The sequence below is a fragment of the Hemitrygon akajei genome, chromosome 27, assembly GCF_048418815.1.
Source record: "Hemitrygon akajei chromosome 27, sHemAka1.3, whole genome shotgun sequence".
Classification (NCBI taxonomy): domain Eukaryota; kingdom Metazoa; phylum Chordata; class Chondrichthyes; order Myliobatiformes; family Dasyatidae; genus Hemitrygon; species Hemitrygon akajei.
Genome location: NC_133150.1, coordinates 50,305,726 through 50,331,273, shown reverse-complemented (window position 1 = coordinate 50,331,273; position 25,548 = coordinate 50,305,726). Strand labels below are relative to the sequence as shown.

At 47.2% G+C, this 25,548-nt stretch overlaps 1 protein-coding gene across 4 annotated transcripts in view; it reads left to right on the top strand.

The window, feature by feature from the left end:
• The window catches only part of plxna2 (plexin A2), a 574,692-nt gene that overhangs the window by 293,358 nt on the left and 255,786 nt on the right, over positions 1–25,548 (top strand). For all 4 annotated transcript variants that reach the window (XM_073030937.1, XM_073030940.1, XM_073030939.1 and 1 more), the window contains one exon: positions 3,373–3,473. In XM_073030937.1, coding sequence (XP_072887038.1) covers positions 3,373–3,473 — 101 coding nt within the window. The remainder of the gene's footprint in view (positions 1–3,372; positions 3,474–25,548) is intronic.

Here is a 25,548-nt window from a genome sequence, read left to right as displayed (position 1 = left end):
GTCTGTGAAGAATTCTCTGAGGGACGCTGTATTTTGTCTGCCTCCTTTTCTTGTTTATATAATTAAGAAATGATTGGAATGTAGTTTAAAGTGAATATCACAACACAGTGCACTGCTTGTTGAACAAATGCCAAAACTCTCATACGTTCTGCACTGGCACGTGCATACTCCTGTTCACTCACATGTGCACGCACACGTATGATCTTGTGCACACACATGTATGGTCTTGTATACACACACTTGTGTGCACCAGACACATCCAGTCTTTAATGCTTTCCTGCTCTCCGCCAGCACTCCCACCACCACACATTTCATGATTCCAGAATCAGATTTATCTCTCACATGTTCGTTGAAACATACAGTGAAATGTGTCATTTGTGTTAACAACCAACACAGCCCGCAAGTGCCACCACACATTGACGTGCCAGTGCAGCATGCCCACGATGCTTGGCAGAGCAAGCCCCCAAAGTGTAACAAAATAGGAACAACAAGTAAACAAGCCTCGTTCCTCCCTTCCACTCACACCCACTCACAACCATCCAACCCCAGGATGGGGCATTCAACCCAGAGCTTTCAGCAGATTTGGATTCAGACCCACAGGCATCAGGCCTTCGACTTCTCCAGAGCTCGACTCCATCCTTAACGTTCAACTTTCTTGTTGATGGAAAATGCCCCCATCCATGAACGTCCTTTATGTCTTCAACGGGGAACATGAGTGGGACCTTCTTCAGTCAGAGGGTGTGGAGAGTGTATAAGTGGAGGATGTGGGTTAGTTTTCCACACTTGAGGTACATGGATGGGAGGGGTATGGAGGGCTATGTTCCAGGTACAGATCGATTGGACTAGGCAGATTAATATTTCAGCATGGACTAGATGGGCCGAAGGGACTGATTCTGTACTGTAGTGTTCTATGATTCTGTGACTCTCAGGAACAATGTAGCCTGAGGAGAGTTTTGGTAGAGGTTTTTAAGATTATGAGAGGCATAGATAGAGTAGACAGGGAGTATATTTTTCCCAGGGTTGAAATGTCTAATACCAGGCAGGAGGGATTAGTTTCGCTAGCCAATTGATTCCTAAATTAATTAGTTTGGCACAACTTTGCGGGCCAAAGGGCCTCTTGCTGAGCTGTTCTGGTCTATGTTCGATGTTCTAATCTATCGTTTCTGTTGCCCATTGTTATTTACAAACTCTGCCTTGATGGTTTGGTTATCAGAATCAGGTTTACTATCACTGGCATTGTTGTTAAATTTGTGGCAACAGTACAATGTAACACTTTACTTTATTGTTACCAAACTATTGATACTAGAGCGTACATGATAATAGGAAGAAAAAACTGTGTCTCAGTAGGTACTGTGTATATATATTAAACTGTTAAATTAAGTAAATAGTGCAGAAATAGAAATAAAAATAAAACATATAATGGGGTAGTGTCCATGGGTTCAATGTCCGTTCAGAAATCTGATGGCAGAGGGGAAGACGCTGTTCCTGAATTGTTGAGTGTATCCCTTCAGGCTTCTGTACCTTCTCCTTGATGGTATCAATGAGAACAAGGCATGGCCTGGATGATGGGGGTGCTTAATGATTGATGCTGCCTTTTTGAGGCATTGCTCCTTGAAGATGTCCTGAATACCTCGGAGGCTAGTGCCCATGATGGAGTTGACTGAATCCTTGCGTGTCAGTGATCAAAGGAAACAAATGGCGTTCAAAACCAGCACAGAATATTGTGAAGTTGTGAAATAGGTTAAACGTCATGAAATGCTTTCACATTCATTACCATTTGCCGACCTCGTTGTTTTCATATGTTGATGTGACTGTCACCCTACAGAGCCTAGAGTTCCTCACTGAGGTATCTGCAGTGATGCACTTGCCCCAGCAGAGGCAGTTCTATCATAGCTGCAAGTTCAAATAAACGCTGCCACAATACTGTCTGGAGGTCACAGGACAGTGGAACTTAGATATCTGAAGAAAATATTGAAAGTCACATCGGTGCTGTCTGTAAAACACAGTTGTAGTCTTGCAGACTGACCTCTACCTTGTTGAGGCCAGGTGGCATCTCTCAGACGCCTCCTCTTACATACCCCTTAAAAAGGCCCCCGCATACTGTCTCCACATCTGGCTGCTGATTATTTTCATTGCTTTCCGTTCTCCCAATTTTATTTGTCGACCAGGCCACCAGATATGCAGGAAATTCCGGTATCACTGACAGTCCCACTTGTACATTAAATCCCCTCGCCATCCAGTGGCAGTTTGTGCAGACTTTCAGGCTGTGCCTTGCGTTCTCAGCTTCTCTGCAGCTGCTTTGGAAATGTGCAGATTGCTTGGTTTCTGAACAGAGTTCATTGAAAACGGCTGGAAAACTGTGGAATGATCGCCAGCGATGGGCTCGTACATTCAGGGGCTCTCCTCGCCATGGACCCCTCTGTCTCTTGGTGTAACAGACAAAATGCTGGAAAAACTTAGCAGGTCAAACAGCTTTTATGGGGGAGAATAAACAGTTGACATTTTGGGCCGAGACTCGTCATCAGAACGGCTGTGCGGGAGTTTCCCTCTGGCCTCAACAGGATACAGTTCAGTCCGCTAGATTACAACAGCTCCATTGTCTCCGGGTTTGGTGGTTGATGATGAGGATGGGGTTGGGACTGCAACAGGACTGCTGATGACGTTTGAAGTTGTTTATCCTCACCATCAAACCCACAGAAAAGGGGGGAGCTGTTGTAATCTGGCAGACCTTGCTGAGACAAGGCAGTGACTCTCAGACACCCCCTCTTTCCCCCACTAAGGATCACCAAACTCATCAACTATGGAGATCTCCAATCCACTGCTATCAACATCACAGATTCCTTGCCCTGCTATTCTCATTTCTAACTCTTACCTCACCGTCCAGTTAAGCCCATTGTTTCTGCCAGACCTGATGGAAGGTCTTGGCCCAAAATTTCAATTGTTTACCCCCCTCCGTAGATGCTGCTTGACCCGATGAGTTCCTCCAGCATTTTGCGTATGTTGCTCTGGACTTCCAACATCTGCAAAATCTCTTGTGTTGACAACACACACAAAATGCTGGAGGAACTCAACAGGCCAGGCAGCAACTATAGAAAAGAGTAAATAGTCAATGTTTCGGGCCGAAACCCTTCATCAGGACTGGAAAAAAAGATGAGAAGACAGAGCAAGAAGGTTGGTGTGGGTGTAACGAAACCCAATTTCCCTCGGGATCAATAAAGCATGTCCATCTGTCTGTCTGTCTGTCTGTTTCTCATGTTTGTGTTTTGAGTAAGGTAGGGAGGAGGTCTGATGACAGCACATTTACACTAATTGTTTTTGACCCGTTACCGCCTTGGTGCCTCACAGAGTTGGTTTTCCTTCGTCTTTCCACAGCTGTCCAGGGTACCGGTGGAGTCGTGCGAACAATATGAAACTTGCAGTCAATGTCTGAGCTCGGGAGACCCGCACTGTGGCTGGTGTGTGCTCCATAACATGTAAGTACCCACCAGTGCCCACTGGTACACTTATCCCTTCACTCTGGAACTGTGACTCGAGTGTTATTTCTCTCTGACCGTGGAGATTTATTTCCCAGTCCCTGAAAACGGACATACCTGCCGGAAGCTCGCTGTACCCTGCCTGTGTTGAGAAAAGACTAAGTCTTCCAGTAAATCTCATGCTACCAGTTAGACAAGGACCACGGTTATCCACTTCACCAACCTTTGCTGAGGCTGATTGTGGTACCGACTGCAACAGACCCAGAACCCTCCTGTATTCCTGTGACCCACCGGCTGTCAGGGCAGGGTTCAGTTCCAATACAGGGCAAGCAGTAACAGTAGGAAGACAGTGTGACACCGCGCCACGGCCAGGACTTCCATGTGCAACACTCCGTAGTCCATTTAGAAAATAGAACATAGAACTGAGAGAATTTACAACGATGTTGCCTGGTCTTCAGAACCTGAGTTATAAGGAAAGGTTGAATAGGTTAGGACTTTATTCCTTGGAATGTAGAAGATTGAGAGGAGGTTTAATGGAGGTATACAAAATTATGAGGGGTATAGATGGGTAAATAGAAGCAGGTTTCTTCCACTGAGGTCGGGTGGGAGTACAGGGGTTAAGAGTGAAAGGTGAAAAGATAAGGAGAACATGAGGGGAAACTTCTTCAAGCAGAGGGTCCTGAGAGCGTGGAATGAGCTGTCAGTGCAAGTGGGGCATACGATTTAAATTTCAACTATTATGAGAAAGTTGGATAGGTCCATGGACGGTAGGGGTATGGAGGGCTATGGTCCCGGTGCAGGTCAACAGGACTAGGCAGATTAAATGTTTCGGCACAGAGTTGATGTCAAAGTTTAAGAGAAATTTAGATAGGTCCATGGACGGTAGGGGTATGGATGGCTATGGTCCTGGTGCAGGTCGATGAGAGTAGGCAGTTTAAATGTTTTGGCACAGACTGGATATGTCAAAGGACCTGTCTCTGTGCTGTACCTTTCTATGACTCTTAACAGGATAGCACAGTACAGGGCCCCTTGGCCCATGATGTTCTCCTGACCTTTAAACCTACTCCAAGATCCGTCTTAACTTCCTTCAACTTCTTTAACTGTTAGTTGCTTTTGGTTCTGTGAAGCAGTTGAGGACTTCCAGCCAAGAGGACATTGTTGAGGGAAATGGAAGTTCTGGAGGGCAGATAGGGCACCCTGTGCTGCCAGCTCCCTGTCTGGGTGAGCCGGGTGTGAGTCCAGCAGTGAGTGAACTCTGTTTGTCAGTCTTCTGAGCACGGCGAGACGCACTTGGGAAATGCAGATTGGACACGCAGAAAATAATAGGTGTTCCACTTTGAAAAGCAACCCAAGGAATTAGACAGGGCTTCATGAGGAGGATGGGAATCCGGAGAGAGGGGCATGTGTGGCAGGTGCCCAGTAGCTGGCTCGGTAGCCAGTACTGAAGAGAAGCAGAGAGGCAGAGATACTGGGCAGAAACTTTCAAACCTGAGTGTGTTTGTTGTTGAAACCATACAGTTGGTTGGAAGATGTAGGGGTTACATGAAAGGCCAGGATTGAGAGACACGTCAAGTCAAGTTTATAGTCATTTAACTAATACGTATATGGATATTGTATGGTACACTGTCTGGTATGGGGGAGGGGGCTATTGCACAGGATCAAAAGAAGCTACAGAAAGTTGTAAAATTAGTCTGTTTTATCTTGGGTGCAAGCCTCCGTTGTATCCAAGATATCTTCGAGGAGCGGTGCCTCAGAAAGGAGGTGTCCATTATTAAGGACCCCCATCACCCAGTACATGCCCTCTCCTCATTGTTACCATCGGGAAGGAGGTGCAGAAGCCTGAAGGCACGCACTTGATCAACTTGTTTATTTTTATCCATATTATCATGTATTGCATTGTACTGCTGCCACGAAGTTAACAACATCACAACATGTGCTGGTGATATTAAACCTGATTCTGGTTCTGTAATCTGTCAAACGAGACCCCTACAGTCCTCTCAGCCATTCTCGGGACTTCTGGTCCCATGCTCAGCTGCTCCCATGCCAGGTGGAGATGTAGCTTGTGAATTAACTGGGCACAGACAGTGAGGGATTTGAAAACAAGGATGTTAAAATGTCCTGTACAAGCTGAGGCAATAAGCATGGGCAATTCCTCACTTTGGAAGGCTTGAGGGAAGCGATAATGCACCGATGAGCCCAATGCTGTGGAAAACCAATCGATCATTTCTGCCTGGCAGTTTTGTACGCCGAGACTGCTGGAGTCTCAGTGAACAAATACTTCTGATCAGATTCGTAAAGAAAGGTAGAAATATAAAAACTCAATTATAAAAACATTTTGGGATGAAATATAACTTGAATCAAGCTATAACAGACTTGAACCAAACTATAACCCCTGGTGTGTTCCGTGTGTCAGCATAATGCAAGCTAGACTGGCTACCTGGATGGAATTGAGTTGCAGTGACTGGTCTTGCCCTGAGGGTCACTCCGTAATAACCTGATAAATTCCACAGCTCTGCAAGGAAAGGGCAGCACCGTGCTGATGAATCAGTTCTGCTGCCAATAACTACATAATGGAAATTGAGAATATTAACAAATTTTGAAGTTGAAGAAGTCAGCAAATTTGTATTTTTGGGTTTCTAAATTGAAAATTCTTTTTTACACTTAGCACAACCAGGTTTATATCAGGGAGTCATAAACACAGGCAGTTCTGCAGATGATGGAAATCCAAAGCAACACAGACAAATTGCTGGAGGAACTCAGCAGGTCAGGCAGCCTCTGTGGAAGTGAACCAACAAGCTGATGGTTCAGACTGAGACCTTTCATCAGGACTGGACAGGAAGGGGGAAACGCCAGAGTGGAAAGGTGGGGAGGAGGCGAAGCAGTTAACTAGAAGGTGATAGGTGAAGTTAGGTGAATAGGAAAGATGGAGAAGAGGGAATCTGATAGGAGAGGAGAGTGGACCGTAGGAGAAAGGGAAGGAGGGAACCCGGGGGGAGGTGATAGGCAGGTGAGAAGAGGGGAGGGGGAGAGAAATATTTTTTACCAGAAGGAGAACTTGATATTCATGCCATCTGGTTGGAGGCTTCCCAGATGGAATATAAGGTGTTACTCCTCAACCCCGAGGGTGTCCTCACTAGGCACAAGAGGAAGCCATGGACTTACAAGTGGGAACGGGAAAGGGAATTGGAATTAAAATGTTTGGCCATCGGGAAGTTCCACTTTTGGAGGACGGGGCGGAGGTGCTCAATAAAATGGTCCCCCAATTTACGACAGGTCTCAACCATGCAGAGAAGGCCGCATCAGAAGCAATGGACACAATGAACAACCCCAGAAGATTCGCAGGTGAAGTCTTGCCTCACCTGGAAGTCTGTCATCAAGGAATGACAGATACCATGTATGGAACTTTCACCTCCTCCTCTGCCTCCCTGATGTGTGAAACAATAGCACAAAAGCAGCTGTTGGTAGTTGTTTGGTAATTTTCCACTGCAAAGTCTCTCCAAGGTGTGCCTACTTTGAAGAAGTTCAGTGAGACTCTCTCATTGCTCCCACACTGTGATCTCTGCTGCTCTCTGACTCCTCTTACGACCACGTGCTTACCGAAACTTGCTATCACAACCCCGTATCCTTCCTGGGAAAGTTTCACCTATCACCTGCCACCTTGTACTTCTTCCTCCCCTTTCCCCACACGCTTATTCTGACTTAACCCCCTTCATTCTCAGTCCCAATGAAGGGTCTCAGCCTGTTGACTGTTTATTCCTGTCCATAGATGCCCTTGACCTGCTGAGCTCCTCCAGCACATTGTGTGTATTGTTTGGATTTCCAGCATCTGCAAGGCCTCTGCTGTCTGTGTTGGCAATTGTTCTGGATTTCCAGCATCTGCAAGGCCTCTGCTGTCTGTGTTGGCAATTGTTCTGGATTTCCAGCATCTGCAGGATCTCTGCTGTTTGTGTTGGCAATTGTTCTGGATTTCCAGCATCTGCAGGATCTCTGCTGTCTGTGTTGGCAATTGTTCTGGATTTCCAGCATCTGCAAGGCCTCTGCTGTCTGTGCTGGCAATTGTTCTGGATTTCCAGCATCTGCAGGGCCTCTGCTGTCTGTGTTGGCAATTGCTCTGCTTGTACAGCAGCAGTACAAGCACACTTCCCTGAGGAAGACCATTCTTCTGAATATGTCACCTACTGCACTTCCCACCTGGTTCAACATAGAACCGGCCATTCTGAAGCATGCTTCCTAACAGCTCCGTGGAGTGAATATCTTCTGTCATCTCTAGGATCTTGCAGAGGAGAGGTCTATGGTTCACTGTACTGTAAGCTGCTGACAAGTCTACAAAAACGGCACCTGATACCATCCCTTGCTCAAAACCATCTTCAGTATGTCGTGTGAGGTTGAGCAGTTGGCTTGTTGTTAATTTGCCGGGGTGGAAACCTGCTTGCTCTGGAATGATCTTCTCATCTGCAGTCGGTGCTAACCTATTGAGTATCAGGCGTTCAAACAGCTTATTGATGTGGCAAAACAGTGATACTGGACGAAAACTCTTAGGATCTGAGGGATCTTTTCCGGGCTTTCCGTGACTTCTGCCAAATATTAGGCAGCTTGTGTGTTGCCAGACAATGGTTGAACAATTGTAGGAGCCATTTCTTTGCTTGCTGTCCAAAATGCTTTATCTGCTCCAATACTATGTTGTCAAGACCAATTGCTTTCCTGAAGCAAAGCACTGATCTTAACACCATGGAGAAAACGCTTTCTGAGGCCTTGGAGGGACTAACATCCTACTATGAAGAAAACCACCTCCGTGCAAACCCATCAAAGAGGCAAGTTTGTGCATGCCACCTCAGGAACTGTGAAAGCAAACGACAGCTTAAAGTAACCTGGTGTGGAAGAACACAGATGCATCGCGAGCACCCTATCTACTTAGGAGTCACCCTTGACCGATGCCTCACTTTCAAGAACCACATCAATAAGACAAAGGCAAAAGTGAGCGCACGAAACAGCATCCTGACTAAGCTCACTAACACAAAATGGGGAGCAAGCTGGAAAACATTGCAAGCCAGTGCACTCGCTCTTTGCTGTTCCACTGCCGAATACGCCTGCCCTGCATGGGAAAGATCTACTCTTGCTAGGAGGATGGATGCCGTTCTGAATGCAAGCTGCCAACTTATCACAGGTTGTTTAAAAACAACAAACACCAACAGCCTATATATCCTGGCGGGTATCACTCCCCCCGATATAAGAAGAACGATAGCCAGTAAGAAAGAACAACGCCATCAAACATCAGATGAGAGGCACCCTCTACATGGTCACACACCCACACCCAGCTGCCTAAAGCCAAGGAAGAGCTTCGTGAACAGTGTTGTTCCATTACAATCAACCCCATCTGAAGCCCACATCACCTTCTGGAAAGACTGGCTCGCCAGTCTCAAACAACCCCCAACGATGGAAATTCCCCCGGATGAAAGCCTTCCCCCAGGAGCTAATGGCAACTGGGCAACCTGGAAGTGTCTGAACAGACTGAGGACTGGTGAAGGTCATTCAAAGGTGTCACTAAGCAAATGGGGATATACAACCAGCCAGACAACTTGTGAATGTGGAACTGAGCCACAAACTACGCAACATCTCCTGCAATGCCCATCACTAGAGGAACCCTGTACTGTACTGTTGCAGATCTTTAAGAGACTACTAGACAGGTATATGGAGGAATTTAAGGTGGGGGGTTATATGGGAGGCAGGGTTTGAAGGTCGGCACAACATTGTGGGCTGAGGGGCCTGTAATGTGCTGTACTATTCTATGTACTATGTTTGCTGAATTCAACAACAAGGTGCAAAAATGTGTCCAGTTCTGGCTGGGCCATGTATAGACTGTCCGTGGACACCACAAGAAGAAGATTGGTCTGGATTTTCAGCATCTGCAGGACCTCTGCTGACTGTGTTGGTATTTGTTCTCTGGTTCATAATTGTCTCTGCACTGTGATATAGCGACAAACTTCGTTCCATCTGTCATCGGTACAGATGGCAGATACACAGAAGTAGAACAGAGCGATGGCAATTACAGAACACAGAAACTAGTGTTACATAGACAGTGTAGTGCAGGTAGACAATAAGGTGAAAGTGTCATGATGAGATAGATCAAGGTCTCATCTTTATTGTACTAGAGGTCCATTCAAAGCTACATACAGAAACTGCTGGAGGAACTCAGCAGGTCAGGCAGCATCTTTGGAAATTAAGAAACAATTGATGGTTCAGTCCGAGACCCTTCTTCAGGTCTTGGCCTGTAACTTACTTTGCTGTCTGTTATGTTGCTGGAGTTTAGGGCAGCAATGAACATCCTCCATTTCTGGAAGTGGTCAGGGCTTCCTTCATCGTGTCAGTAGTTTCCTCTTGATTTTCACTATTGTCAGTCAAGCAAGACCCAGGTGGAGGCTCAGGAATACCGTCACACTCAGATGTAGAAGGACTCTTCATTGCTGTTTTATTTTAGCAGTCAGTGTTGTTAGCCCTGAGCTGAACCCCTGAACCTGGGGAACCAGTGGGCCACTCATAGTCTTCCTCAACCTTTTGACCTGTTTGGCATGGGTGACCCTACCAAGAGCCGAAGCTTAAAGCTCTAACTGCAGCCAATCCGGGTCATTGAGGCACACAAGCATTTCGCATGTGTTGCTTTGGATTGCCAGCAGCTGCAGAATTTCTAGTGTTTAAGGAGTCCGTACAGTGGTCTTATAACAGCAGACCTGAAGCTGTCTTTGAGCCTGGTGAGGTGTGTTTTCAAATTGTTGCATCGTGTGCTCAGTGGGAGGGGGAGAAGACTGGTAAGGAATTAATTAATAATTAATTCTGTTGGCTGCTTTACCAGGCGGCAGGAAGAGTAAACAGAGTCCATTGGTGGGGAGGGCGGTTTTCACGATGGACAGGAGAGAGTCCACAGCTCTCTGCGGCTGTCTAGGACACAGCAGTTGCCGTACCAAACGTGATGCATTCTGGTAGGATGCTTTCTCTGGAGCATTAATAAAAATCAAGTTGAAGTTTAACTGTCATTCAACCATACACATGCATACAGGGCCAAGCTACAGAACACAGCACGTATAGTTATAATGGCAGATACAGTCGCAAGAATAATATTAGCCCAAGTGCCTGAGGGTCATGGCCTGAAGATTGATGGTGCATAGGATGTTGACCTGGAGCCATGTTTCTGCAAGAAGAAGCATACAGCAGTTCCTCATCTCGCGCTGGGTCAGCCTGCAGGCAATGCAGCTTGTGTTCCAGGGAGCGAATACTGGAGAGCAGCACTGATGGAAAAGTCAGCTCCCAAGCCTGCATGGATCCCAGTGCACCCACCATGCCTCTGTTCTCTCTCGCACCACCTCTGGCACCTCCTCCCCTAGGCGGTTGTGACAGGTGAAGCTACGGCATGAAGACCTGGTCCACTTAACAACGAAGGCCATGCAACTCCCCTGCCAACAAAGAACTGAACTTGCAGTATTTTATATTAGCAATGTTCAACAAGGTCTGGCATTCAAAAGTAAAATGTTTAAGACAGGAGTTCCCAACCTCTCTAATGCCATGGACCTTTACATAGAAACATAGAAAACCTACAGCACAATACAGGTCCTTAGGCCCACAAAGCTGTGCCGTACATGTCCTTACCTTAGAAATTACCTAGAGTTACCCACAGCCCTCTATTTTTCTGAGCTCCATATATCTGTCCAGGAGTCTCTTAAAAGACCCTATCGAATCCGCCTCCACCACCACTGCCGGAAGCCCATTTCACGCACTCACTACTCTCTGCGTTAAAAAACTTACCCCTGATATCTCCTCTGTACCTACTTTCAAGCACCTTAAAACTGTGCCCTCTTGTGTTAGCCATTTCAGCCCTGGGAAAAAGCCTCTGACTATCCACATGACCAATGCCTCTCATCATCTTATACACCTCTATCAGGTCACCTCTCATCCTCCGTCACTCCAAGGAGAAAAGGCCGAGTTCACTCAACCTATTCTCATAAGGTATGCTCCCCAATCCAGGCAACATCCTTGTAAATCTCCTCTGCGCCCTTTCTATGGTTTCCACATCCTTCCTGTAGTGAGGTGTTTACCATAAACCACATCATTTTCTGGATCCAGAGAGCCCACCGTGACCAAGTGCGCTGCTATCTTACCAGGAGGCCAGTATAGTTGAGTCATCAACGACACGCCAGACTTCCGTAGCTTTCTGAGGCTAGAGGCACTGGAATGCTTCTTTGGCTACAGCATGTACATGGTTGGACTCTTGGTGCTCCTGGTGATGTTTACATCTGGGAACCTGAACTTGCCCTCTCAGCGCCTGATACATGCTCGCCCCACTCCTGAGGTGCTGTTTGATCAGAAGACAATGGAGCCCACTCAGTGGAGAGGATGGAATTATTTTTCTCTGGTCCACTTTGAAGGTCGATAATCCAACCATGGTTGGCTCGTGAATGGTGGTGCCGTGGGACCTCACAGTAAGATTCTTTGCTGAGCATTGATCGCCACTTGGTACTCTAGAAGCAAACACACTGGGAGGAGTGGTCACTCTTCACGCCACCCTGCTCTGTCTTCTGACACTGATCTCTGAGTAAACTGGACCACGCAGATCTTTCTACCCAGGGCAGCTATACGCCACCGTACTTGACAGTACCAGAGACTGTGACTATGAAATCCATTCAACTGCAGTCATGAAGACATTGGAGGGTTGCAGGAGGCAGGTCTGTGTGCTCCTGAGGAGAACATGCCAGTGACATCTGGTGCCAGACATTTACTGTGTTTGACCTATAACACAGAGCACTACAGCACATTACAGGCCCTTCGGCCCACAATGTTGTGCCAACCTTTTAACTTATTCCCAGGTCAATCTAAGCCTTCCCTCACACATAGCCCTCCATTTTTCTTTCATCCATGTGCCTATCTAAGAGCCTCTAAAATGCCCTTGATGTCTTTACCACTACCCATGACAACACTTACCTTACACCCGCCACCCACTGTATGAAAAACCCCCACTGTACTTTCCTCCGATTGCCTTTAAATTATGCTGCCTCGTTTTGGGCATTTCCAGTCTGGGAAAAAGCCTTCCCCTGTCCCACTTTATCAATGCCTCTTATCATCATGTACACCTCTATCTAGTCACCTCTTTTGCAGTAAAGAGAAAAGCCACCAGCTTGCTCAACCTATCCTGAAAAGGCGTGCTCTCTAATGCTAAACCTTACATCATTGAAGAAGGCAGCTCACTCCTACCTTCTCGTGGGCAACTAGGATTGAGCAATGAGGTGTTGACTCAGCCTGCATGTATGAAACAAAGCGGGCTGAATTCTGATGGCAACACATCGGGTCATAGAACACCACAACAGCACAGAAACAGGCCTGTTAGCTCACTGAGTCCATATTGAACCATTAATCAGCCTCGTCCCATCAACCTGCACCCAGAGCTCAGCCCTTTGGACCCCTCCCATCCATGTATCTACCCAAATTTCTCTTAAATGTGGAAATGGACACCACAGCCACCATTTGCACTAGCAGCTTATTCCACACGCTCTAATGAAGAATTTATTCCTTGTGTTCTCTTAAACAGTTCACTTTTAACCCTTAACCTATGACCACTAGTTATAATGTCACCCACCCTCAGATGAAAAAGCCTGCTAGACCCTCAGAAGCCATAGCTCTCAAAAACCAAGGTTGCCTGAATCTGTTATCCCTACCTTTTATTTTGACATTGTTACGTAAACCCCGTAACCAGGTAACTTACCAGCAAAGATAGATGGGTCAGCTGAGTCGGATGCTACTATTTTCAAACGTTTTATTCAAAAAGGGGCACAAACGTATGGTTAATACAAAACATTCAGATCATATACATCGTCAAAACTCAATCTAAACACCGGTGTAATAATCATTCAAAACACAAGCTCGATCGTCGTCTAGGGGTAATGTAGATTTTATATCGTTCGCTGGATATCTAAAAGTCTTTTAGATCACGGCAGTTTCACTTAGTTGCCGGCGGAAGTGTCGCGTTGGTGCACTTTTGTTAGAAAGACAGAGAACATGAAGCATTTACCCGACAGGTTTTCCAACCTGTAGGAGGTAGTCGGAAGTCTCGTTGGGGGAATGGACTCTCATCTGTGGCTTCCCCTGTAGCTAGGCCGTCTTCCGTGGTGAAGTCGCCAATCCCAGGCAAGGGAAGGACGCACACGAACCCCACCACCGGCTGTAGCTATTAAAACGCTGTCGCAGGATTTCTAGCGTTTCTCCTTCGTGTGTTTCCTTGGTGCATCTGAGGTGCATCTGAGGTGCATCTGAGGGTCCTCCCCTCAGACCCGCCTTTATACTTCTTCACGGGATCGCAGGTGTCAATCAAGTTGCAGGTAATGCGATCTCTCTCTCAACCAGCCCACTTTGCCCGAGGGCTTTTCAGGTGGTCTCCATGAGACAATAGTCAAAGTCACCTTTATTCTGCTTCTTGGGAGAACGTGGTCTTCCGCACGTCTCTCTCTCTTGGGTCAGTTGACCCCCCTTAACTAGAGTTCTTGCGATTTTCACAAAGGAGGGGGCCAACGGCATAACAACAGGAACATACAAACTCTGTACTCTCAAAATTTCACTTTTCCCAAGTGCACCTTTGCCAGAACACAACCCCTCATAATCTACACTTGCCAGATCCTTTCTGATACCATCAAACTGATACTATGAAAATGAGTATCGCATGCTCTCTCGTTGGGACTTCTACGTACTGATTAAGGAAACTTTCCTGAACACATTTGGCAAATTCTGTCCAATCCAGCTGTTTCACAGTCATATGTGAAAAGTTAAAATCACCTACTATCACAACGTTATGTTTCTTGAAACAGTCTGTGATTTCTTACAAATTTGCTCCTCCAAATTCTGTGGACTGTTGGGTGGTCTACAATATAAGCCCATTAACATGGTCATACCTTTCTTACTTCTCAATTCTGCACATAAAGCCTCACTAGTCGAGTTCCCCAGTCTATCCTGATGGAGCTCTGCGGTGATATTTTCTCTGACTAGTAACGCCACCCTTCCCCCTTTGATCCCTCTCACTCTGTCGCATCTAAAACAATGGAACCCCAAAGCATGGAGCTGCCAGTCCTGCCCCTCCTGCAACCAAGACTCACTAAAGGCAACAATCTCATAATTCTACAAGCTGATCCATGTTGTGAGCACACTTGCCTTTCCTACCGTACTCTTTGCCTTGAAATATACACAGCTCAAATCGTTAGTCAGACCATGCTTGACATTTTGATTCCTGATTTTGTATGTAGGCTTATCATGGTCTTTCTCCACAACCACCTCCATATCTGTTCTGGTCGTCTGGTTTCCAACCACTGCAACTCTAGTTTAAACCCCACACCCACGCAGCACTAGCAAACCTTCCCATTTTGGTATTAGTCCCCTTGTAGTTCAGGTGCAAAGTGTCCCTTCCATACAGGTCCCTCCTTCTCTGGAAGAGAGCCCAATGATCCAAAATTCTGAAGCCCTCACTCCTGCACTGACTCCTTAGCCACGTGTTAAACTGTATAATCTTCCTGTTTCTGGCCTCACGAGCATGTGGCAATCCTGAGATCACAACATTGGATGTCCTGCCCTTTAACTTACCACCTAACTCACTTTGCGGGACCTCATTACCCTCCTACCCATGTCATTGGTACCGACATGGACCACTACCTCCTGTGGCTCATCCTCTCACTTAGAAGTGCTGTGGACTCAATCCGAAATGTCTCTGATCTTGACACCCAGGAAGCAACAAACCATCTGGGAATCTCGTTCTTGACTACAGAATCTTCATTCTGTTTCCCTATTTAACGAACCCCCATTACTACTGCTTGTCTCTTCTCCCCTCTTCCCTTCGGAGTTACAGAGCCAGACTCAGTTCCAGAGACCTAACCACTGTGGCTTTCCACCTCCCCAATTTAGTTACAAAATAACTTTTAAAATGAAATGAAGACATGAGTGTCCATAGAGGGTAATGGGTCCAATGGAGGCAAATGGGTCCACATCAGGAATTCCCCTGGATTGGCAGGGATGAATCAGGCTTAGGGCTTGTCTAACTCTGTACTGTGTAATTCTGTGGTTCATAGATCACATCAATTCTGGGTTTGCAAAGCCCCCTGTCTGGGAGCTGACAGGTTAAGTTTGTTCTGACCACAGCTTGGTAAGCTGTGACCAGATGTGTACTGTTCCAGACCTGACTGCTCTGTTCTACTGTGCCAAGTCTCTGCTATTGATTCAGCTCTGGGCACCAGTACTCTGCCAAACATAGAATTCCTACTTCAGGGTGAGCTCTTAGCCAAGTCAGGGGTTCCCGTTTGCCTAGGGCAATGAGGGGACAAATCCAGTTGCAAAGAAGCAGAATTTCCATGATTCTGGCCTGATGCAGAATGCAGTGTAGAGGAGATGGGCTTCCCTGATGAAGTAGGAGCCATCCTCAGCCACGTTGGATGTGATGCTTTGATTGGTCTGTTGGATGTATTCTAACTGGAACCATTTCAGGCCAACCTCTGAGGTGGGTGAACTCCCACGCTGCATCTCATAGAATCAGAATCAGGTTTAATATCACCGGCATATACCGTGAAATTTGTTACTATATGGCAGCATGTTAAAAACTGTAAATTACAGTAAATATATTTGAGTCAGAGGCTGTGTCAGTCAGAGTTGACCGTGGATATTGTCTAGATTCCAAAGCCTGGGCAGTACAGTATGGAGAGCAAGCTGTTGCCCATGTAGCAAGCTTCCCCTCTTCACACATCCGATAAACCCAAAGGAATGGAGAGACTGATACAGCTTGGTACCAGTGGCATCTCAAGACTTGCCAGTCCGTATTGAACTCAATGTAGGACTGCCTTAGGGGACTCCAGATTTTTTCCTTGGGGTTTATTCCCTAAGTCTTCCCCATGAGTGGGTACAGCTGCAAACCACAAGATCACAGTTTTCCTTCTCCTAAATGAGTTGCCAACCAAGGCTGATGAGCCCCATTTGTTCAAAGCAACTGGTTTTAAGGCACCAGTAACCCGTCTTTGCCCCTTAACCTGTTGGTAGAAATAGCTTTGCCAAGCTTAGTAGCTAAGCCACATGTGAAGGCCAGGAGCTGGAACTGGTCGTCAGAAGCTATTTGAGGCACATGTCACTGGGAGCATTTAGTAGGTGGTGGGAGGTAGTCTCCACTACCACCCTGGCTAAAATAACCTTAAGGAACCTGGAAGAATATATATATGTGTGTATATTAATTAATTAAATAAGTAGTGCAAAAAGAGAAAAAAGTAGTGAGGTAGTGTTCATGGGTTCAATGTCCATTCAGAAATCTGATGGTAGAGGGGAAGGAGCTGTTCCTGAAATGTTGAGTGTGTGTCTTCAGGCTCCTGTACCTCCTCTTTGATGGTAACAATGAGAACAGTACATGCCCAGGTGACGGGGGTCCTTAGTGATGGATGCCGCCTTTTTGAGTCATTAGTCCTTGAAGATTTCCTGGATGCTGGGAAGGCTAGTGCCCATGATAGAGCTGATTGAGATTCCAACTTTCTGCAGTTTATTTTGATCCTGTGAAGTGCCCCCCACCCCCCATACCAGGCAGTGATGCAGCCAGTTAGAATGTTCTGCATAGTACATCTGTAGAAATTTGCAAGTGTCTTTGGTGACAGACCAAATCTCTTCAAACTCCTAAGGTTGTCGCGCTTCCTTTGTAACTGCATCGATATGTTGGACCCAGGATGGATCCTCAGAGATGTTGTCACCCTGAAATTGCTCACTTTTCCGTTTCTGATCCCTCTATGAGGACTGGAGCGTGTTCCTTCATCCCACCCTTTTTGAAGTCCACAATCAATTCTTGATCTTACTGACATTGAGTGCAAGGTTGTTGCTGTGACACCATTCAACTAGCTGATATAGATATTTGTAAGATTGTAAGAGGTATAGAGTGCTCCACACCAGGCACAAGTCTCTCCACCATTGAGGACATCTTCAGAACGTAGTGCCTTAGAAAGGGAGCATCTATCTTTAAGGACCTTCACCATCCAGGACCTGCCCTCTTCTCATTACTACCATCAGGCAGGAGGTGCAGGAGCCTGAAGGCACATATTCAATGTTTTAGGAACAGCTTCTTTCCCTCCACCACTGGATTTCTGAATGGTCCATGAAATCATGAACACAACCTCATGATTCCTTTATTATTTTTTCATAATTTTAAATTGCAAATTATACTAACTTTTGCATCCGGTACTGCCACCAAAACAGCAAATTTCATAAGATAGGTCAGTGATGACAAGCCTGATTCTAATCCTGAGTGGATGGTCTCTATCCTTTACCCAGGGATGAAAGGTCTAATACCAGAGGACATACAGATACAGTGAGAGTGGATAAGTTCAAAGAAGACGTGCAGAGCAAGTGTTTCCACACAGAGAGCAGTGGGAGTCTGGATTGCACTGACTGGGGTGCAGGTGAAGACAGATATGATCAAGAGGCTCTTAGATGGGACATGAATGTGCAAGAAATGGAAAGATAAGGACATTATGTAGGCAGAAGGGATGAGTTTAGTTGGGCATTTGGTCAGTAATATAATTAGTTCAGCGCATTGTGGGCTGAAGGGTCTGTTCTGGGTCTGTACTGTTTCTATGTTCTACTCCTCATCATTCTGCCTGCCGGAGAGGTGTGTACAATCTCCTGAAGAACTTGACAAGAGCAGGGGGATGTTGCCTGTCATGGCAACCAGAATGGTGGCCAGAAACATCTCAACCAGGTAGAGCAACGACACTTCTGCTCAGTTCTCCAGCCTGAGTGTGCCACATTAAATTTGATTCCGTATGCTTTTAAATGCAAAAGCTGTAATGTTGGATCTGGAGACAGTTCAAGAGGTGAAGCCTTCATTATTAATTTATTGAAATGAAAATAAAATTGCACGCTCAATTTAGTAAGCAGAAAAACTTCATGAGTTATTTTCCGAAGAATCCCAGTTATGTGACTAACCTGATGCATTTTGTCAGTTAATATAATACAATACTTGAATAGTGTGGTATTATAATGTCTTCTTGCGACAATATAATTGCTTACCTCTGCAAAAGAAATATTCCCTCAGTACAAAGCATTGAGTTCTGCAGAGCCATTACCAGCATGAAGGATTACTGCAGCAGAGCAGAGCTCTGACAGCTGGAAAATGTGACATATGGCTTTATTACTGAAGTCCACTGGCCCTTTCAGCTCTGATTTGGCAGGGAAATGTTGATCAGTTAGGAGGGGCTGTGCAAGTGGGACTTGCTGTAGGAAATTCTCTTTAAAAGTACTTATTAAAGACACTCGTTCTCGAAAGATGACTAAGTAAAATCTGGAAATCTCTTTGAGATGCAGGAAGGCAGCAGAAGATTTGGATCCCAGGAAGGGATTTAAAATCAGCCATGACACTTTGGGCTTCACACCAAGACTGGTCAGGAACCCCGCCAATACTGCAATTAAAAACTAACTCTGCACTTCCTTCAAATTCCAGCTCACAATTCACATGTGAAGTGAAAATCAAAAGCATTAAAATAATTTGACTGGTTTCTCTTAGTCTGCAAGGAGAAGAATAGAGGAATAGAAACATTGAAACATAGAAAATCTACAGCACAATACAGGCCCTTCGGCCCACAAAGTTGTGCCGAACATTTCACTACCTTAGAAATTACTAGGCTTACCTATAGCCCTCTATCTAACTAAGCTCCATGTACCTATCTAAAAGTCTCTTAAAAGACCCTATCATATCCACCTCCACCACTGTTGCTGGCAGCCCATTCCATGCACTCACCACTCTCTGAGTAAAAACTTACTCCTGACATCTCTTCTGTACCTACTCCCCAGCACCTTAAACCTGTGTCCTCTTGTGGCAACCATTTCAGCCTTAGGAAAAAGCCTCTGACTATCCACACGATCAATGCCTGTCACCATCTTATACACCCCTATCAGGTCATCCTCTGTCGCTCCGAGGAGAAAAGGCCGAGTTCACTCAAACCTATTCTCATAAGGCATGCTCCCCAATCCAGGCAACATCCTTGTAAATCTCCTCTGCACCCTTTCTATGGCTTCTATATCCTTCCTGTAGTGAGGCGGCCAGATCTGAGCACAATACTCCAAGTGGGGTCTGACCAGGGTCCTATATAGCTGTAACATTACCCCTCCGCTCCTAAACTCAATCCCACGATTGATGAAGGCCAATGCACCGTATGCTTTCTTAACCACAAAGTCAACCTGTGCAGCAGCTTTGATTGTCCTATGGACTCGGACCCCAAGATCTCTCTGATCCTCCACACTTACCATTAATACTATATTTTGCCATCATATTTGACCTACCAAAATGAACCACTTCACACCTATCTGGGTTGGACTCCATCTTCCACTTAACCCAGTTTTGCATCCTATCACTGTCTCGTTGTAACCTCTGACAGCCCTCCACACTATCCACAACACCTCCAACCTTTGTGTCATCAGCAAACTTACTAACCCATCCCTCCACTTCCTCATCCAAGTCATTTATAAAAATCACAAAGAGTAAGGGTCCCAGAACAGATATCTGAGGCACTCCCCTGGTGACCGACCTCCATGCAGAATATGACCCGTCTACAATCGCACTTTGCCTTCTGTGGGCAAGCCAGTTCTGGATCCACAAAGCAATATCCCCTTGGATCCCATGCCTCTTTACTTTCTCAATAAGCCTTGCATGGGGTACCTTATCAAATGCCTTGCTGAAATCCGTATACACTACACCTACTGTTCTTCCTTCATCAATGTGTTTAGTCACATCCTCAAGAGATTCAATCAGGTTCGTAAGGCACGACCTGCCCTTGACAAAGCCATGCTGACTATTTCTATTCATACTCTACCTCTCCAAATGTTCATAAATCCTGCCTCTCAGGATCTTCTCCATCAGCTTACCTGCCACTGAGGTAAGACTGACTGGTTTATAGTTTCCTGGGCTATCTCTACTCCCTTTCTCGAATAAAGGAACAACATCCACAACCATCCAATCCTCGGGAACCTCTCCCATCCCCATTGATGATGCAAAGATCATTGCCAGAGGCTCAGCAATCTCCTCCCTCACCTCCTACAGTATCCTGGGGTACATGTTATCCAGTCCTGGTGACTTATCCAACTTGATGCTTTCCAAAAGCTCCAGCACATCCTCTTTCTTAATATCTACATGATCAAGCTTTTCAGTCTGCAGCAAGTCATCACTAAAATCACTAAGATCCTTTTCCATAGTGAATACTGAAGTAAAGTATTCATCAAGTACCTCTGCTATTTCCTCCGGTTCTCACTGTCACACTTGATAGGTCCTACTCTTTCACGTCTTATCCTCTTGCTCTTCACATACTCGTTTCACCTGAATGTTTCGGAGATTTCAATGAAGGGTTAATACTGCGTTATTAACCTGATATTTTCCCGCAGATGCTGTCACTCAGCCGCGCTGTTCCCTCTAAGCTGGGCAGGTTCGTGGCCGCGCTGTAACTGAAATGCTTCCTCGCACATAGCCTTTGTTGCCACGCAGCTGGAAAAAGATATCGGAAATAAAGTTTATGAGACGTCAAATATTTTCTTTGCTGTACTGATTCTCATTATACACTTGAATTAATAAATAAAATCAAATTATGCATTATTTCAATTTTCATTCTAAATATTCACGTTATGCATATCACAAAAAAACGATTTAAAATGCCACACATGTAAGAATTCGCTGCTCAGAGCAACGGCTGTTTTTTTCCAACCAGCCAGGCTTTTTCCACTGAGTTCAGGTGGGACTACAACCAGAGGTCATGGTTAAGGGTGAAGGGTGAAAAGTTTAAGGGGAATCATGAGGGGAAACTTCATCACTCAGAGGGTATTGAGAGCGTGGAAGGAGCTGCCAGTGCAAGTGCTGCACATGAGCTTGGTTTCAATGTTTAAGAGAAGTTTGGAGAGGTATGTGGATGGTGGGCTATGGTCTGGGTGCAGGTCAACGAGACTAGGCAGTTTAAGTGGATCGGCACAGACTAGATGGGCCGAATAGCCTGTCTGTGCTGTACTTTTCTGTGATCCTGTTTAGGCCCATGATAATGAAGGATGATGATACAGTCCTGGATAGAATGGTGTGTGAGGAACCTGCAGCCATCTTGGTGATGAAGGACTGCGCGTTGGGAGGTGTCATCGCTGGCATCAACTCATCCATTTTAGTTTAATTCCCCCACACTGTACTCCATAGCTCAGCACTGATTATCCCAGAGATGATGGTGTAGCAAGTCCGCACATTGTCTGCTCCTAAGAAGTTCTCTTCCAGGTAGGAGAAGCTGCGATGTAGATGATCTTTGCCACGCAGCAAGATTCGAAAAGGAAATGCAGAGAGCAGCACCTACACCATGCAGGTCGGCACAGGGGCAAAGGGGTTAGTGTAACGCACGGAGGCACCAGCAATCAGGGTTCAATTCCTGCCGCTGTCAGTAAGGAGTTTGTACGTTCACTCCGTGACCACGTGGGTTTCCTCTGGATGCTCTGGTTTCCTCCCATTTCCAAAGACGCAGGGTTGGGGTTAGTGAGTTGTGGCCATCCTGTGTGGGGTCAGAAGCATGGGGGCACTTGCGGTTTGCCCCGAGATGTCCTCGGAGCGTATTGGTCATTAACACTAAGGGACACGTTACTCTACCTGCTCCGAGGCGCACGTGGTAAATAAAACTGATCTTTAATTTTTTCCAGTCCTGTTGAAGGGTCTCAGCCTGGAACGTTGTCTCGTTGTTTGTGGACTTTTAGTGTAAGGCCCCACCTGTCAGGGAGATGAGGTAGCAAGGAACTGCAGTTCCCTCATTCCCTGCAGGCTATTGGAGAAAATTGTTGGTGTGATGGTGCAGAACTGTTGTGCCCAGTGGCACTGGGATCTGATCCACTCCACAGATGCTGCCTGGCTTGTTGAGTTTCTCTGGCATTTTCTGTGTGTTGCTCCAGATTTCCATCATCTGCAGAATCAGCAGCACTGACTACTGTACGTGCCCTTTCCCTTACACAAGCCTTCAACCCCATCAGCTCAGCTCGGATTGTGGAAAGTCCTTTCAAAACCTTCACACTCTGTGCCTGCCTCACTCTGATGTGCAGCCAGTGATCCCAGCTGAGGACTCCACCACTGACTAATCCCAATAGCACTGAGGACAACAGTCTGTACCCTCACACCAACCCCCTTCTCCAACAGCCTGCAGTGATTGAGGGAATGAGGGGTCTCCAGTTCCTCACCAACTCATCTCCCGGGGTAGGTGGACAGGCATTGAAACCCTTCCCCATCAACTCCTCTCTAACTCAGCCACTCCACCTCCGACAGCGATACCAATTCCATCTGTGAACCCAGCTCAAACACCTTGTGCCTCGGAATACCCCAGCACGGCTCATCCCCTGAACCATGCCTCCTCACTGTCTGGTGACAGCTCACCACAATTTGCTTCAGAAAAGATGTTATACATTTTTAGTCGATTCTCTTGCCTTAAGATTTACCAGTAATCTGTCACACATCACCAGTAACGACATCCTAAACCAGAAGTCCAGAAACCGATTCCTCTGATGGGCTTGTCTAAAACTAAAGGCTATGGATTTAAAGTGAGTGTAGGAGCCACGTATCTATTTTCTGTCTGTCTGTATTGTATTTTGTATGGCATGTTTTATTATGGGTTACAGTAATCTGTCACGTGGGTTGGGGCATGGTAGAAGTAAGTTAATATAGTCACGTGTGCATGCTTTGTCCTTGTTAGTTTAGTTAGAGATAGAGTGAGCAGCATTTGGATATTTTTGTTAACCGCTTACTTCACTAACTTGGCTTATTTTGTTTACCTCATTAATATTACTAATATCATTTATCACTAATTTTGATTGCTTGTCTTTGCTTGTTCAAATGATTCAATTTAATATAAGCAAATGTATACAGTATACAACCTGAAGATCCACAGACAGGTCTATGAAACAGGAACCCCAAAGAATGAGTGACAGTAACATCAAAGCCACCCCTCCCCTTCCCCCCACCTGTACAAGGATCGAACATGCTTTTTTCAACTTGGAACTCAATTATTTGGAAGCGTGTCACACAGTGTGGAGTCCCTCTCTCAGGCTCTCAGCGGTTTTGGTTTGCTTTTCAAGTAACTGCTACATTCAGAGAGAGAGAGAGGAGGTTTAAAGAGGACCTGAGGTGGTTGGAATCTGGGATGAGCTGCCAGAGGAGGTGGTGGAGGCAGGAACAGTCATAACATTAAGAGGCATATAGACAGGTGCCTGAATGAGGTGGTCACAGAGGAGATGGAATGAATGGAGGCTGGAGGGTCAGAATATTATTATTTAATTATTTATGGTTTATATTGCTATATCTCTACACTATTCTTGGTTGGTACGACTGTAACGAAACCCAATTTCCTTTGTGATCAATAAAGTATGTTTGTCTGTCTGTCTAGATAAGATGGGCCGAAGGTTCTGTTTCTGTGCTGTACAGTTCTGTGGCTGTTAATTGGCTGGAAGGCAGGAAGGTCAAACTAGGCATCCAGTGATCCCCGCTCCAGCAGTGATATTGAGGCATGCAAGAGATATGACCAAAGCTTTCGGGACAGACATCTCCAACTCCGAGATAGGGAGCAAGGTATGAGAGTGAAATAGCCCAGCCCTTCACCGGCCACACACCTCCCAGATGGACCAATGCCTCTCCAACAGACTCACTGCTCCCAGACTGACTCATCCCTCTCGGACAGACACACTCCTCTCAGACAGACCCATCCCTCTCAGACAGACCCACCCCTCTCGGGCAGACACACCCCTCTCGGACAGACCCACCCCTCTCGGACAGACACACCCCTCTCGGACAGATCCGTCCCTCTCGGACAGACCCGTCCCCTCTCGGACAGACACACCCCTCTCGGACAGATCCACCCCTCTCGGACAGACCCGTCCCTCTCGGACAGACCCATCCCTCTCGGACAGACACACCCCTCTCGGACAGACACGTCCCTCTCGGGCAGACACGTCCCTCTCGGACAGACACACCCCTCTCAGACAGGCCCGTCCCTCTCGGACGGACACACCCCTCTCGGACAGACACACCCCTCTCGGACAGATCCACCCCTCTCGGACAGACCCGTCCCTCTCGGGCAGAACCGTCCCTCTCGGACAGACCCATCCCTCTCGGGCAGACACACCCCTCTCGGGCATACCAGTCCCTCTCGGACAGACCCATCCCTCTCGGACAGACACACCCCTCTCGGACAGACACGTCCCTCTCGGGCAGACACGTCCCTCTCGGGCAGACCCACCCCTCTCAGACAGGCCCGTCCCTCTCGGACGGACACACCCCTCTCGGACAGACACACCCCTCTCGGGCAGACACACCCCTCTCGGGCAGACACGTCCCTCTCGGGCAGACACGTCCCTCTCGGGCAGACACACCCCTCTCGGGCAGACCCGTCCCCCTCGGACGGACACATCCCTCTCGGACAGGCCCACCCCTCTCAGACAGGCCCATCCCTCTTGGGCGGACCCACCCCTCTCGGACAGACACACCCCTCTCGGACAGACACACCCCTCTCGGACAGACACACCCCTCTCAGACAGGCCCATCCCTCTCGGACAGTCACACCCCTCTCAGACGGACCCACCCCTCTCGGACAGACACACCCCTCTCAGACAGGCCCATCCCTCTCGGGCGGACACGTCCCTCTCGGACTGACCCGCCCCTCTCGGACAGGCCCATCCCTCTCGGACGGACACACCCCTCTCGGACGGGCCCACCCCTCTCAGACAGGCCCATCCCTCTCGGGCGGACACGTCCCTCTCGGACTGACCCGCCCCTCTCGGACAGGCCCGTCCCTCTCGGACGGACACACCCCTCTCGGACGGACCCACCCCTCTCGGACGGACCCACCCCTCTCGGACAGACACACCCCTCTCGGGCAGACACGTCCCTCTCGGACGGGCCCACCCCTCTCAGACAGGCCCATCCCTCTCGGGCGGACACGTCCCTCTCGGACTGACCCGCCCCTCTCGGACAGGCCCGTCCCTCTCGGACGGACACACCCCTCTCGGACGGACCCACCCCTCTCGGACGGACCCACCCCTCTCG